General features: G+C 35.9%; 2 protein-coding genes across 4 annotated transcripts in view; one reads left to right on the top strand and one right to left on the bottom strand.

The window, feature by feature from the left end:
- Positions 1-5,946: 5,946 nt before the first annotated feature.
- On the bottom strand, positions 5,947-9,431 carry LOC123868402 (sperm-associated antigen 7 homolog). Of its 2 annotated transcripts, none has more exons than XM_045910916.1 (4): positions 9,161-9,431; positions 8,970-9,102; positions 7,864-8,497; positions 5,947-6,996 (listed from the first exon to the last, which is right to left on the bottom strand). In XM_045910916.1, exons 3-4 carry the CDS (start codon positions 8,128-8,130, stop codon positions 6,553-6,555), a joined length of 711 nt encoding a protein of 236 aa, XP_045766872.1. In that variant the 5' UTR covers positions 8,131-8,497; positions 8,970-9,102; positions 9,161-9,431; the 3' UTR covers positions 5,947-6,552. The 2 variants fall into 2 exon arrangements, with proteins under 2 accessions (XP_045766872.1, XP_045766871.1); XM_045910915.1 differs by having other exon boundaries at positions 8,970-9,080.
- Positions 9,432-10,011: 580 nt separating this feature from the next.
- LOC123868399 (lysophosphatidylcholine acyltransferase) overlaps positions 10,012-16,932 on the top strand; it is a 39,032-nt gene continuing 32,111 nt past the window's right edge. Inside the window, exons 1-2 of one of the 2 annotated variants that reach the window (XM_045910912.1) lie at positions 10,012-10,336; positions 15,803-15,948. In XM_045910912.1, the coding sequence (XP_045766868.1) occupies positions 10,217-10,336; positions 15,803-15,948 (266 nt within the window). In that variant the 5' untranslated portion in view covers positions 10,012-10,216. The remainder of the gene's footprint in view (positions 10,337-15,802; positions 15,949-16,932) is intronic. The other variant, XM_045910911.1, reaches the window with a different exon arrangement.

The raw sequence follows: 16,932 nt of genomic DNA, 5'->3' as shown, positions 1-16,932 counted from the left end.
TGGATATCATTCAGTATTGGACACTGAGTTAGCGAATCACCCCGCTGGTCTCGGTGAAAATGTTCCTTTGCAAATTACGTTAGATAAAACGTAGGAAACGTGACAAGATAAAGTTCAGTTGACTATGAGGCTAAGAAGTCGTGTCGCTGCATGTCATCTTGCCGCAATGTGCCTTGAGCCTAATTCATTTTTTGTTGATTTATTTGTAACGATGACAGTAAAATAATCCTTGAAACTTGTATTATTTTAAAATAGCGCTATCAAGGTAAGAAGTTCTCGCTTATATTAGTTTGATAAAATATGACAATATTGCTAGACTGTCTTCTGAATACATCTTTTTTAAATATTTTATTATATCAGTCGGTCTAGTTTTATTATAATAAGCCAGTAACAAGCGACTTTAAAAAACATATTATTATTATACATATTCTATTTTATAATGGTTAATTTAAGATTTTGAATGACAATAACGAAGAAATATGAATAAAGACAATAATAAATTGAGTTCTTCATTGATAGAAACGAATAATGAGATAAAGTAGTTGAGATGAATGCCATCCTGAGCAATACATGCCTACATGTAGATTATTATTATAGATACATACAGGGTGTTATTAGAACGCTATAAGCAAAAACGAAGACGGGTGAGCGTACCTACTGATGATTATTGATAGGAAAAAATATTTAAAAAACCTGTTTGTATTTATTAAAGGTACTCAATTTATTGCAAATAAAACATCTGACTGATGCTAGAGGTCAACGTACATGCGTAGATAGGTGCCCCTGGGGTAATGCGTCGTCGAAGGCTAAACATTGCGGGTTTGAAAACTACTAATCACTAAAACTGCAAATAATGCGAATGGTTACCTTTTGGTATTGGACTGTGTTTAGGTAACTAGTTACGCTAAGTTTTCGCTAGCGTTCTAATTACAAAGTGTATTTATAAGACTAAGTATGTTAGTAAATAAGGCGAAAAATTGTTTTGTTTTGAAGTTGTTTAAGATTTTTTGTTATATTTTCTCGGTACCTATAGGATTATTTATTGAATTTTTAAGTGCCATTTTTATAGATGTTACCTACTTGTTTAGCTTATTTTTTTATTATCTTTTTATATACTTACCTACATAATAAGAATTTGAAAGATTTTGGATTAATATTGATGATTATAGTAGTTTAAGATAAACTTATATTGCAATACCGCGTAGGTACTTATAATGTATCTTATGATAATAATAAGGTAGTTATATCTAAGCTTGAATCATACCTACATTAAAAAAAAATTTAACGGTTAAAATTTAACCCATAACCATATATTTTAATCAAATACATCCGATTCTTTGCTATTGTGACATAATCATAGCTAAAGTTGCCACTAGGAATATAATAAGTATAGCGTGTATAATACAAAATGTAATATTATGCAGAAAGACTAGCCCTAGTTATTTTTTGCGAATTGTGTCAATTAAGATAATAAAATGCCTATGAAGAAAACGTAACAGGTGGGTGGGTTATTGGGTCGCATTTAACAATTTTTTGTTGTTAATTTTATGTTTTTAAAGTCCTAAAATAACAGTAAAGTACTTAATAAAAATAAATTGAGCATTTTTCACAGTCAAAGTACTATCGACATTGCCCTCATTGCAATAATATCTAAAATCAATTGTGCATCCGTTCGAATACTAGCGCATCCGCGCGCAGTCTCGCGCGTGCTCGCGTATTCTCTGGTAGAAAGCGTAATGTGACACGCGATTAGAAAACTTCGCGGGCATGCTCTGCGCTGCGCTCCGCCATATGTGCGCCGGCTCTTATACTACTTTTATTTAGTGATTGAAAAATAGGTTCTTAGTTTAAATACGTTTTCAAATACAGAAACCTGTCGAAAGTCCAAGTTAAAGTCCCTAATGCCGTTAAAATACTCACCGATTTTTAACCGACCTTCAAAAGTGGAGGATCTCAATTCCATGCATTTTTTTTAAATCGTAATCTAAATCGTGTAGTTTGTAACGTAAAATACACCAATACAAAAAGCACAAAATAATACTTAGTGTTAAAATCGTTATTTATTGGTGTACATAAGCATCATAATATGTCTAAGTAGGTATCATAAGTTATATGATTAGATAAACTAGTAGGAATCACCAATGCACACTCGTTCTTATTTTTGCGATATAGAAAATCATAGTTATTAAGTAGTAGGTTTAAAACAAATGCCTAAAATACCTAGGTTTGGAAAATATTGGCGAAAGCGCAGCGAGCGTCAAATTTTTTGACGTTTCAATAAACTGTTTTAGAATTTAAACTTTCGCGAATAGCGAATAGAACACGGCTATACTGACGTCTGGTGTTGTCGGTGTATGTCCGACTACGACTAGTCTCTGATTTCGTATCGGACCGAAGAACCCCGACGTAAAAAAACTATAGTCGGACATACGCCAACAATATCGAAAAACTCCGTGTTTTGAAACTGATTTGTTCTTAGCAAATCAGTATGTGGACAATAATTTCAGGGGTTTAAACTTCCAAAAACTCCCCTAACTTGGTATTTTTAAAAATATAACTGTACTTATATCACTGGTAGGTCTACCTACTTATAGCTGTTATGTATATAGAACTTATACAATACCTATTGTTCCGAAACGTAGACAATACTTTTAAAAATATACTATATCTTAATATGTAATATGATATTACCTATATCCCCTATAAATGTTATCTGGTTAAACATATCTTTCTATAAGAACTTGTTGTTTTTTGTGTAATGTAAAAATTTTGTGTAATCTATTGCGTGTTGATGGTAAATAAACGTTCAAAAAACTATTACGGTTTTTATTTTTTATAAACTACTAGCTTTTACCTAGATTTAGGTTTACCCGTTGAAAGGGCTTGAAGATTTTGGCCTGCCTAGTAGTCCACCATTTTTCTTTTTTTAGGGTTCCGTACCTCAAAAAGAAAAACGGAACCCTTATAGGATCACTTTGTTGTCTGTCTGTCTGTCAAGAAACCTATAGGGTACTTGCCGTTGACCTAGAATCATGAAATTTGGCAGGTAGGTAGGTCTTATAGCACAAACACAGAAAAAATTTGAAAACCCCGAATTTGTGGTTACATCATTAAAAAAAAATTAAAACGTGTTTTAATTTTCAGAGTAAGATAACTATACCTACCAAGTGGGGTATCATATGAAAGGGCTTTACCTGTACATTCTAAAACAGATTTTATTTATTATTATGTATAGTAGTTAGTACCTATTTGATTTATCTTGCAAAATGTTGGTAAAAAAACCCGAGTACGGAACCCTCAGTGCGCGAGCCTGACTAGCACTTGGCCGGTTTTTTTTTTCAAAAAAGCACCCACCAATAAAACCTGCATTAATCAATATCAGACATCAATACCTACTAACAAGTATAATTGTAGGAGATAAAATCTTCCAGAGCGTCAAGTTTCTAAGATATACCTAGGTAAGCTATTAAAGTTGTACTTGGTGGAGTCATCAATACAAGTCTAGCCACTGGAAGATTTTTAACCGCCGACCCAAAAAGAGGGGTGCAGTGTTATAACTTTGACGTGTATCTGTCTCTGGCATCGTAGCTCCTAAACTAAACTAATGAACCGATTTTAATTTAGTTTTTTTGTTTGAAAGGTGGCTTGATCGAGAGTTTCCTTAGCTATAATCCAAGAAAATCGGTTCGGCCGTTTGAAAGTTATCAGCTCTTTTCTAGTTACTGTAACCTTCACATGTCGGGGGTGTTATTTTTTAATTGACACTTGCGTCTTATACAATACTTTTTTGTATTGATGCCAGCTATTGATTCAGGTTTTATGCATGGCCGCTATTTTGAAACAAAAAGAAAATGGCGGACATGTAGGTAGGCCAGGTTCTATACTAAAATATTCAAACTCCTTTGTCAAAACCTTTATTGTAGTTCTATTCTAAAAGCATACTTTGACTTTGCTCAGATATAAGTTCCAGTTAAAACGAGAAAGATTTAGGTCAGCAATATAACGCTGTCTCGTTTTAGCAGAAGTCTGAACTAAGTCAAGGTACACTCTATGAATCTTAATCTTATTAGTGTAATATAAGACAAACACAAACGTATATTTTTGCATAATAATCATTTATTTGATGTCTAAACAAGTTCTTTAGGTTTGGGTATTCATTTTATCAGGAACGAATGATATAACATTGATACCTTTGATACTTAGAATATTTTTATTATAATAATAATAAAACTACTAGCACCCACCCCGCTGCTAGTGGGACCCATTTTATCATATTTTTATCCAATGTTTTTTTTTTCTTCCTTTACTTTAGTTCTCTGTTGTTTCTGTTATTTTATTTCTCTTTTGTTTCTGTTATTTATTGATTTTGTTGTTGCTGTTATTTTATTTTTTGTTCTTTCTGTGTTTCTGTTATTTTTTCTGTTGTTTTTGTTATTGCTGTTATTTTTGAACATTTTTTAAAAATAGGGTAAAATGTGCAAAATAAATAAATGAGAGTAAAAATAAAACTAAAAAATTCAGAATAATGAAAATCATACGATCTACATTAGGTACTATAGGAGTACAGTCTTAAAAATGTTTTTTAACTAAGTACCTAATCAAGTATAGATACATCGGTTTAGTTTAGAGATTATATACAACAGAATTAGCCACATTATTTCATTATATAATTTAGATTCACTAACATTAGGTATACAGTCTTTTCTGTAAGTTAGGCACTGGCATCGATTCTGATGTTTTTCTCTAAACTAAATTTAGAGTATCTGCATCTTTTTCTTTTTAAAATTGCTGAAAAGGGACGGAAAATGAATTTTGAATTTAATCCTGTCACGAGAATTGACAGTTTTAAATTAAATTAAATAAGGTCTTCAGTGAGTGTGTCCTATCCATCTACCTGTGATGATGTATGGATCGGAAACGTGGACACTGACAGTTCGCCTCGTCCACAAACTACAAGTCACTCAGCGCGCTATGGAGCGAGCTATGTTGGTATCACTCTCAGGGGTAAAATCTAAGCGAGGAAATTCGCACAAGAACAAACGCGACTGACATAGCTCAAAGGGTTAGAAAGCTGAAGCGCCAATGAGCAGGTCATGTCTGTCACAGAACCGACGGCCGATGGGACAGACGCGTTCTGGAGTGGAGATCACATACCAGTAAGCGCAGTGTAGGACCTCCAGCCCGCTGGATCGATGACCTAAAGAAGGTGGCGGGGAGCGAGTGGATGAGGAAGGCGGAGGACCGTGTTTGGCGGCGCGCTCTTGGAAAGGCCTATGTCCAGCAGTGGACGCATACAGGCTGATGAAATAGAAAATTAAATTAGGTCTGTCTGTCCTTTTTTTGTTACATTGGTAAGAAAAAGATACGAATACTCTAAAATTTAGTTGCGATCAGAATCAGTACCAATATTGCTGTAGATAACTAAAACTATACTAGTTAATAGTTCGCCCGGTGTGAATTTGAAGTAAATATCGTCGGACAGACAAATGCAAATTCACCCCAGTAGACTCCGGTTGAATATAATGGATATTATTGCACTTGACTTTGCTTAGACTTAAGGTTCAGTTAAAACGGGACAGATTTATGCCAGCGGTATAGCGCTGTCTCGTTTTAACAGTGTCTTAAGTCTGAGCAAAGACAAAGTGCACACTATAGACCTCCTCAGAGACCTTACTTCGCTCAGTTAACTATGCTAAAGCTATTTATATGACATACTAGCTGATGCCCGCGACTTCGTTCGCGCGGATGTAGGTTTTTAAAAATCCCGTAGGAATTCTTTGATTTTCCGGGATAAAAAGTAGCCTATGTGCTAATCCAGGGTATAATCTATTTCCATTCTAAATTTCAGCCCAATCCGTCCAGTAGTTATTGCGTGAAGGAGTAACAAACTTACACACACACACACACACATACAAACTTTCGCCTTTATAATATTAAGTGTGATTATTGCTAAAATTTATTAGTTAGGAATTTTACAATTAACTTTCTGAAACATAAAGTAATAAGAAGCACAGATAAATATTACAGATAAATATCTAGCATCCAAAGCAAATTAAAGTTTAATGCTATACAAATATATCTGTTTTTACAATAACGCTAGCTGATGTCTCACTAGTCATCTGCGCAATAATTTAACACTTATACTTATTCTGAATTAGATGTTCTGATATAGTCTGCTATTCTTTAGTTTGCTTAAAAGATAAACAAATCGCCGAAACCTCAGAGAAAACACGAAAGACCTTCAGTAGGTCGATTCCGGAAAACCTGCATCAATCATTCAATTGTTGTGATTGGCTGAATTTATGGTATTCTTGTTGCAACAATGCATTGTAGCCAATAGTGAGCGAGCGTCAACCAATCAGAGGTAATTGCGATTGTCACATTGTAGCTGTCATTCTACCGCAATCGAGCACCTGGATTGAGGTTCATCATAGTGATTTTATTGTCAGTTCTTGGTAACAGGGTCATACTTGTTTACCTTTTAAGTAAACTAAGGAAAACTAAGGTATAACAATGAAACTAAAGGAAATTGACGATTCTATTCAAAACTAGTCAAATACTACTCTCTCCATCCAAAATTGCTTTGTCGTCCTCAGCTTTTTTAACCTTTTTGGCTTTAATATCAGCCATTGTCTGTTCTATGGAACGTAAATCCTTTTTATTCTCGCTAGGAACTTCTCCATAACTTTTGTTCATATTAGTCTTCTGTGCTGCATCTATGGCAGCTTCTTGGCCAATCAGATGCGCGTATTTCTGTTTATAAAAAGTCCCACTCAATTCTTCTTTGCCATGCTTCCGTTTTCTATTCTTCTCTTCTTGGTTATCTAGTTCGGCTTGTTTCTCCATTTCTAGACGTCTTTGAGCCATTTCGGTGGCTTTGTCATCGTTCCATACACCACCGCCTCTACGAACACTTAACTCATCCTCAGAGGGACCTTTATCTTTTAAGTAGACAACGGCATAACGGTCCACACCTTCTTGTCCAAATGAGTATACCTAGAAAGAGAGAAATGTTTACCCTTATATATTATTAAAAAAAAAAATTAAGACCCTCACTTTTTTTGATGTAACATCCGTCGGGGTGATTTTTTTTGTATAATATATAGCCTATGTCACCCAGACCTTTACAACGAATCGATTGACACCTCATTCATCAAAATCGTTCCAGTAGTTTAGGCGCTTTGGTGGAACACACACAATCTGGACATAAACATACATATATAGACTGCTAAAATCATAACCCTTCCTTTCGGCTTTGCCGTAGTCGGGTAAAAAAGGAAAAGCTAACTGACTGACTGATCTATCAACGCACAGCTCAAACTACTGGACTGGTCTAATAGGCAAAAATTTTAAAAAAGTGTGCGATACTCTGGTATTTTTTCCAACATTTTGCATGATAAATCAAAAACTTTTATGCATAAAAATAAATAAAAATCTGTTTTAGAATAGTAAAGTAAGTACAAGTAAAGTTCTTTCATATGATACACCACTTGGTGTAGTTATCTTACTTTGAAAATTGAAACACATTTTAACTTTTTTTTCTATGATGTAACACTCAATTTTAGGATTTATTCCTTTACTTGTGCTATAAGAGCTACCTACCTGCCAAATTTCATGATTCTAGGTCAATGGAAAGTAGCCTATAGGTTTTTTTGACACACACAACAGATGGACGAACAGACAGACAAACAGACAAAAAAGTGATCCTATAAAGGTTCCGTTTTTCATTTTGAGATACAGAACCCTAAAAACTTTCAGGCATGCAGGTTTCCTCACAATGTTTTCCTTCACTATTAAAAGAAGTGCTATTAACACACATAACTCCAAGAAGTTAGAGGTGCTGCTTTATAATAAACACATTACCTGAGCACCAGCTGTGGTAGCCACATCACGGATAACAGATCTGTACATTTGTTCCATCGGTTCAAACTGCAGGTATGGTTTAGTACCATCCTTTATGAAATTACTTATCTTCTCCTCAACTCGTTTACAGAATTTGTTCAAAATAACTTTTTCTTCTTTCTGCTTACGTTCTATTGCCTCTTTCTGCTTTTTCATAGCATTTTTCTGCGCCTCACTCGTTGACGGAGGTTTTTGCATGGAATTCAATATGGAGCCTAAGAGATCCATGTTTGAACAATAACCTTTGAATTAAAGCTCTAGCTTTTATATTTCGTTTTCCGTGCAAAAGGATGTGTATGCAATAATTTCAGGCACTTTTCGCTGCCAATCAGAAGGTATTTTAAAATTTTCAACCAACGACTGTGTGTTCAGACCTTTAAGGGCTAAAACGTTTAGTGAAGTTTCAATCTGACCACAGATTTGACCTCCAAAAGATATTGTGTCTGCCACAAATTCTAGGACCTGCTCTAAAGGAGGTTGGTATGGGGTTCCAGTTACAAGTGGTGTTTGAACTGAGAAGTCAATTTCTTTGCAGCTTTCTAAAAGAACTCTGTTTTTGTTACAAAGTTGTTCAAACAAGTCTTCAATGATTGATCTGAAAATAAAGTTTTAAGACTTTACTACTTACTTACTACTATACTTACTACTTTACTTACTACTTTAAGTAGTACTAAAAGATGGCAGCAACTTTATCTGCTGGATTTAATTTTTTTATACCCTGTAGGAACTTTATGGTTTTTTCCACAACAAAAATAGTCTTTATTTATTCTTGAATACAAGGTATCTCTTAATCCGTTGAATGCTGTCAGTCTCACAGCCAAAGTTAGATGCCACCATGCATTTCTTAATTTAGGCATATTTTTACAAAATCATTTTATTAGACTCCGCAAATTCCTCACTTGTAAATTAAGTAAGTACTTCCCTCACTTGCAATTAATTCTAATAAAGTTACTCTTTCGTTATTGCTTGTTTAATAACATTAGTTCACCAATTCTATACTCAGCAATGAGTGTTTTGATATTATGATGGCCTAAATAACTACACAATTATTAGAGATAGTGACTTACCGTTGACTTTGTATCTCTTCAACTTCTTCAGAAATGAGGTTATGTAGAGCCGATAACAATTTAGCTTGGAGCCCTGTAAATTCTTCCAATGGAGTGCCAATTACTTGGGCTCTAAAACAGTCAATTTTTGAAACTATATGGAAACTTACAATATTAACAATTTAAGTAGTACTTAATCAAATTAAACTTACTCTTTGATATTGCGGCAGCGATGTATTAATTTATTTATAGAAATTGCGCAGTTTTGGCAAATTTTCAAACTACTTTTGGACGTATTGTACAATTCTTCGAAGTACGAAAAGTAGTCAATAATTTGCTTCTGTACTTTCGTTTCCATTATATGAATTAAAATTCATATTTTATATTTTTCTTGTAGGCAAAGCAAACAATATTTTATTTTAAAATTATGTGTACCTTTATTTTGTTTTGGCTTACATTAGACTTCGAATGACATTTATGCAAAAATATATTGCCTACTAAATTTGCAGCACTGTCCCCAAAAGTTGGAAAAGGGAAATGAAAATCTATTTCAATTTAATGTGAGCTTTCTTGCATCAAATTTTATCAAAATCGGTTGAACAGTGAAAAGGTAACAAATAGACAGACAGATAGGAGCACTTTCACATTTCACATTCAACATAACGTTAGTATTAGTTGTAAGCATTTATTGCTTATATTACTGTCAGTTGGCACAGAACTACTTGAACTCCCTAAATTATGGGAAGTTTGATCAACATATAAACACTTTATTTAGGTTACCACAGACAATATTAAACAAGCGTAGATTATACAAAGGATTTTATAAAAATTAAACATTATTAGTGTATTAAATAAATAATCAAACATTAGGCTAATGAAAAATTCAAATAAGTTTTAAAATAGCAGGTAGGTATTACTTTTATAATTATTTTTTCGAAGCCTTATGGTAGTTCGTTCTCTTTGTGCATTAATTGAAGTCATTTTTATGAGGTTGTCAAATCATCCACCAATAGGAAACGAGTAAAAAGACAAGGAAAGTCTTTCTTTTTGAATTTGGTTGATGAAAACAAATCAGTCTCGCTTGTTGCACGATTAGAGGTGGATGTTGACCTCCGCCGCGATAAATGACGAAAAAAAATCGCTGTATAAATTAAATACGGTGTTATTGCAATACTTAAGCCATTGTTGTGTTGATAAAATGAGTGAAAAAGTGTGATATAATTTTATATTAAAAGCGTAGGTAAATAGCAGTAAGTGCATTCGTGAAAATGAATGGTAAATTGCACAGTGAAACGGGGCCCACTTTCTCGGCCGACGACATGCGTGCCCAAATATTAAATCCATTTGTACACAAATTAGAATTGGATAACACATACGACAAAATACGGGTAAGATTATGTTTGCAACAAGGTTTGCAACAAAAACAATACATACAGTACCTAGGTACTTTATTTTTGGAATAAAAAAAAAACAAGTTCATTTTGCGCAGACTCAGTGAGATGTCTTATCGCGAAATGATTTGCGATTGAGATTCTTTCAATCATTCTATTAGTTAGTTTTCATCAGTATAAATAATTTAAGTATCTTTGCGAAAGTTGTTATGGTATTATTATGTAATAAAAACAAGATAGGTAGGTACCTATTTAGTTACTTACTTAAAAGGCCTTCGCGCACTTTCTCTAATTTATATTTTTGTAGTTATGTAGGTATAGGAAGTAGTAGTAGGCCATAGAAATAAAAAAATACACATACTTAATGTGAAAATTTCAACTCTAGGTTCCCGTTTAAAATAGGTTCCCGTGGGCAACTTCGGTTACGGAATCCTAAATTCCACATTGCACTATTATTGATATCAAACGTACGACTAAATAACGTAACAGTTCCTATATTTTAATACGTGCGTTTGAACGTAATGTTATTAGGTATAATAATATTAAGTTTCACGCTCGGTAAGTAATGTAAATAATATAATCTTCATTATTACTCTCTACAAGCAAAGCAATGACAAAACCTGAAAAAATCGGTCAAGTGCGAGTCGGGCTCGCATATGAAGGTTTCCGCACCATCGTACACGAAATCATCATCATCAACGACCGATAAACGTCCATTGCTGGAATAGGTAGAATGTAGGGACTTCCACACGCCACGGTCTTGCGCCGCCGTCATTCAGCGGCTGATTTCGGCCGTCCACCTAATGGGGGGTCTTCCAGTGCAATGAATCCCGTGCGAGGTGTCTCCATTCCAGCATCTTCATGTCTTGCTTATGTCCCGCCCGTAGAAGAAATAATACTTTTAAATTTTTTTTAAATTTTCATGGCGGTTATAGCTCCAATAGAAATACACACCCTGTCTCTACCTATGACAGACATATGGACGGACAGCAGAGGCTTAGTAATATATAGGTAAAAAATATGCCCTGCTACCTTTGGTTGCTCTACGTTCTACCCAGTAACTTGAGCTGAACCACAAAATAATTCGTGAGAGAGTATCTGTGCGTGAATGGTAGGTCTTGCGGGTATAGTAACTTAATAGCCAGGTCCACGTTGATCGAGCACTGCTCGCGAACATCCCTCGAGCTTCTGGCTCTCGAGCAGTATCCGCGAGGCAATCTACTCGACTGCGGCAGAATGATAGCTACAATGTCACGACCGGAATCACCTCTGATTGGTTGACGCTCGCTCACCATTGGCTACAATGCATTGTTGCACCAAAAATAGCATACATTTAGGCAATAACTACAATTGCGATAATAATGATTTATGTAGGTTTTACGGAATCGAGCTACCGAACCCAAATCCGCGTAGAGATATAGTAGACTGTCAATACCGAACAAACACCTCTCAAAACGAGGTGTCTTTGAGGACATTCCATGACTCAGGGCAGAAGCGTTCGAGGCAGCCTGAGCCGGCCGAGGCAAATTGACTCGCGAGCTGTCCGGTTTAGACCCGGCTAATGCCTATGAAATATGAGTAATATTAGGTAACCTACCAGTTATATTAACTACCTCATATAGGTACCTACTTTATTGTAATTTTGTCCCAGAAACAGATTCTTCTCAGATTCGATGTCGATGCTGATCGACGATCTAGCTAGGTCGTCGATTACCGACAAGCATTTTATAAAATTTCATAACACGCAGTTCAAATCGTATAAGAGGAACAGAAAGTTAGAAATTGACCACTTACATCGCCATCGGCCGGTCGTCAAGGGAAAGTAGTGTTGTTCACCATAATACGCGCATATGCTCATGTTGATGTTCATGTACTAAAAACGTACTTACCCAGTTACTGTAATAGTTAAATTATGTAACATAAATAACTTTAGTTATCGAACCGAGAATTAATTTAGTCGTATCCAGTTGACATGACAAAGATGATATTAAGTAGGTATTTTCCTACAACAGACTGAATAAATTTAGATAGGATATTGGTAGATCTTTAGTTACAACTAGCTGATGCCCGCAGCTTCGCCCGCGTGGATTGGTCAGATCCCCTGCAGCATCAGGATTGAGGAGTTGGACTCCAAATTTTTTACGAAACAATGTCGCAAAGTTCCTCTATCGATTAAAAAAGAAATGACGCAAATCGGTTCAGAAATCTCGGAGATTTCGGTGTACATAGGTAGAAAAACACAACTCCCTTTTTGAAAGTCGGTTAAAAAAGTAGCCTATTTTACGCCCTGGTCAATCCTCTACTTGCCTGTGAAAGTCCCGTCAAAATCGGTTCAGCCGTTCCAAAGATTAGCCTTTTCAAACAGACAGACAGACAGACAGACAGACAGACAGACAAAAATTTTAAAAACGTGTGATTCAGTTATGGTATCGTTCAAATAACCATATGAGCTTAATATGAGGTAGTTATTTCGAAATTACAGACAGACACTCCAATTTTATTTATTAGTATAGATAACAGTAATTATAGGAAACCGCTGATACCTACTGAAACCTTTTTAGAGCTTGATTACGATCTAATGCTCATTTTTCGGTACGGAATTGCCATTCTACCAACTTTAATTACTCAATAAAGTGTTTAAATTACCTATTGGAATAGATCGATATTCTATTATTATGATTAATTAGCAAGTATCTACTAACTACCTATAGAAAATTACTTGGGTTGCTTTACTTAGCTAAGTAGGTACTTGGATTGCCAATTTCAAGTCAAGTAAGACACTGCATTCTACAATGTTGTACCCACCCACAGGCTTACGAGTTTGCGTGACCAGTGACGTACAAAGATGTTTGCCTTCAAGTTTTATAGGTAACAGTATTAGGTATTTTGTCTCGGATCGATTATGATGAGCTGGTATTGACTCTACATTGCATTTTGATGGGAATTATTGTAGCTACAGCTCTCGTCACGAAGTCTATTGTGAGAAAAAAAACGCTAGCTCACTAAGACGGGTCTCCATTCAGCATGTTCTACCACGCTGGCCAAGTGCGGATTGGCAGACTTCAAACACCTTTAAGAACAATATAGAGAACTCTCAGATATGCAGGTTTCCTCACGATTTTTCCTTCACTATATAGCAAGTGATATTAAATGCTTAAAACGTAGGTACATAGATAGCTCCGAAAAGTTAGAGGTGCGTGAACGGACTCGAATCCCGGACTTGCTGGTTAGAAGAGCGACATTTGGTTCATAACAAAATGATGATGATGATGACAATATTAGGTTAGGCGAAGCTAATTTATAAAGCTTATAATAAAAAGCACCTTGACCTAATGGACTAAGAGCTAGCGCGTGCCAGATATTCGTTATTTTATAAAAGCTAAAAGTTTGTCTGAGTGCGTATTGTCCCCAACACAGCGATTAGCGACTAAGAAGCTTGGAGCATGGTTGCTTTGGGAAACTTAAACTTTAAGGGCATCTGGCAGGAAGTTGCCACGACACTAAGTGTCTGACAAAGTATGACATTATTTCTAATACTTTTCCAAAGAAAAAAATAAAAAAATTAGACTTTATACTTTGACGTAATTTTTTTTACACCTTTATTACCTGTTATCTTCCAAAGCAACCATGCTCCAAACTTTATGGTCGCTGATCGTTCTTCCCTGTATTGGGGGCAATACGCAGAGAAACTTTTAGCTTTTTTAAAATAACGAAGGTCTGGCACGCGCTGGCTCTCTCTCTATAATGATGACGACAAAATGACGAAAAGCACGACTACCTAGTTAGTGATACCTATTAGTGCATTGTTATCGCTGCGGCAATCAAAACACTATACATAGTCTTGAACATCAAGGTCTTTACCTAATCTATCATCCACATACCGTTAAGGCCACTCCTCAATGCTAAACAAAAACCTAATTAAAGTTTTTTGGATGCTCGAAAAAATGCAGGAAAATAAAGAACTTCCGAACTAGAAAAAAATCGGTCAAGTGCAATTTGTACTCGCATACGAACAAGTGTAAATTAAAAATTTATAACACCCCCGACGATCCAAAGTATTTGAGTTTTCCAAAACATCATTTTCAAATTAATAATTATGTATTTAATCAACGTCCATATTTGACAGCTTGACATTTGTCAATTGACATAATATTATGAACCTAACGGTTATCTAACCTTCTTTTCTACAAGAAAACTAGAAAAGAGCTGATAACTCTTAAACGGCTCAACCAATTTTTTTAGATTATAGCTAAGAACACTCTCGATCAAGCCACCTTTCAAACAAAAAAAACTAAATTAAAATCGGTTCATTCGTTTAGGCGCTACGATGCCACAGACAGATACACAGATACACAGATACACAGACACACAGATACACAGACACACAGATACACAGATACACAGATACACACGTCAAACTTATAACACCCCTCTTTTTGGGTCGGGGGTTAATAATATCGTAAAAGAAATAACACTTATTTCACGGCTATTTTGAAATTTTTGATATCTATGATATTTACCGTTATTAGCGGCAATAAAAATACATAACACTTAAATATTTATCTCCATTACTTAGCCATCTGTTCAGATCCTTCAGCGGTCAAGTAGTGATAAAGTAGTGAACAGACAGACAAACTTCCTCATAGTTATCTGTTCAAGATCCGTTTAACGGTAACTCGTGATATAAGGTAACAGACAGGCATACTTCCCCATTATAGTATAGATTAGAGATAAGTGCTTGACCTTTAGCTCGGTCTTATTTAAACAGTAACTACTGAAGTTTGGGGTTATGTAACTAGTTGTTCGAGAAAAGTTGAAAATCTCTGGAGAATTAAGTAGTTTGCCACTTGAGACAGGCTTTTGTGTTTGGTGCAATGCTACTAAAAGGTCGCGTTGTGTGTCGCGATTACCAGGGTTTATTGGCTGATCCGATGATAGACCTGGTTAATTTTTTCCGCAAAGGATCAGCTGTCTGTTCAGCGCGGAAAATCCTCTGACCTTCTCACAGACTCAGCGTGAAAAGTCCTCACTCTCTCACAGATTCAGCGCGGAAAGTCCTAACTCTCTCACAGATTCAGCGCGGATAATCCTGACTCTCTCACAGATTCAGCGCGGATAATCCTACTCTCTCACAGACTCAGCGCGGAAAGTCCTGACTCTCTCACAGACTCAGCGCGGAAAGTCCTGACTCTCTCACAGACTCAGCGCGGAAAGTCCTGACTCTCTCACAGATTCAGCGCAGAAAGTCCTGACTCTTCTTGAGCGCTCGGACTTCCGAGAGATTTCGCGAGCTGCTTCCATAAGACTGTCACGGCTGTCAGCCGCGACTTACGGATGCGTTCACGCTTTACTAAAACGATAAATAAAAATAAAATAAATAAAAATATTTTATTTCAGACAATAATTACATGTCCATAATTAATTCTATACAAATTAAATTAAATCTATTATTGTTTGTTTCAGACGGCGATTTTCACAGTAATTTTATTGCCTTTCCGGGTGATAGTGATCCTCTTTCTGATCGTCACGGCATGGTTCCTTGCGTGTATAGGCCTCTATGGGCTGACCGAGGACGACCTGAGGGAGAAACCCATGACTGGCTGGAGAAGGTGAATATAACTACTTAATATACTTGTTAAGTATATATTCTTGACAATACTTTTTATTCCGTTGCAAGTTAGCCCTTGACTGCGATCTCACTGGTGGTAAGTGATGAAGCAGTCGTAGATGGAAACGGGTAACTTGGAATGGGTATACCACCATGGCATGCCAATGTGCCCATAAATGGTAATATTACCTGTCTGGATACATTGTCCAGTTGCAATGCTCTGGATGATATTTTTGATGTGCATTTTTTTTTAAATTTTTCTTAAGTAAACTATTGAAAATTAAGTTCCTAAGTAATTTGAAGACAGATAAAATTGAACAGATAAGATTCCATATTTTTTTGCAAGAACATACTTCCACATATGGGTAAAACATATATTTTGTCGTAGTTAGTTAGTTAACTAACAAGTTAGATGGAATATTCAACTTTTCTTTTTGACCCCAAACTGCTAGTTCTTCGTACCGCATGCCGTGGCATAAAGAAGCATATAATTATGTACTGACACGCTGTTTTCAATTACCTTTTCTCGTCATTGCGAATAATGTGTGTGCCGTTTTAAATTAAATGAGGATGCGATAAGAACGGGTTTACCGAAATTAAAAGAGCGCATGTTCATTTTGATATTTCACTGACACAAAACCATTATTACATAATCGCAATTCGTAAAGTTATCGATAGGGAAATATTATAATATACCTTTAGGTATACAGGTTTATGACTGAAACAGGTTTTTCAAAATCATCATCGGCTTATGGACGTCCACTGTTGGTCATAGGCCTTCCCTAATGAATGCTACCACACCCGGTCCTCTGCCTTCTTCCAGCCACTTCTCGCCAGTCTCTTTATATCCTCGGTCCATCGTACTGGAGGACGCGACGCCCCACACTATGCTTGCTTACGCGCGGTCTCTAGGACTTTTCGGCTCCAACGGCCATCCATCGCCTCTACGACAGGCATAGCCTGCCCACTGCCACTGCCAGCTTGC

Source organism: Maniola jurtina, chromosome 9, assembly GCF_905333055.1.
Source record: "Maniola jurtina chromosome 9, ilManJurt1.1, whole genome shotgun sequence".
NCBI lineage: Eukaryota > Metazoa > Arthropoda > Insecta > Lepidoptera > Nymphalidae > Maniola > Maniola jurtina.
The sequence above is the reverse complement of the archived record's forward strand: the minus strand, read 5'-3'. Positions and strand labels throughout refer to the sequence as shown.

Excerpts from the sequence above, each read along its gene's own strand:
- LOC123868402 (XM_045910916.1), bottom strand. The coding sequence starts at position 8,130 with ATGGATCTCTTAGGCTCCATATTGAATTCCATGCAAAAACCTCCGTCA. Across the intron at positions 6,997-7,863 it reads CTACCACAGCTGGTGCTCAG|GTATACTCATTTGGACAAGA; the intron begins GTAATGTGTTTA and ends CTCTCTTTCTAG.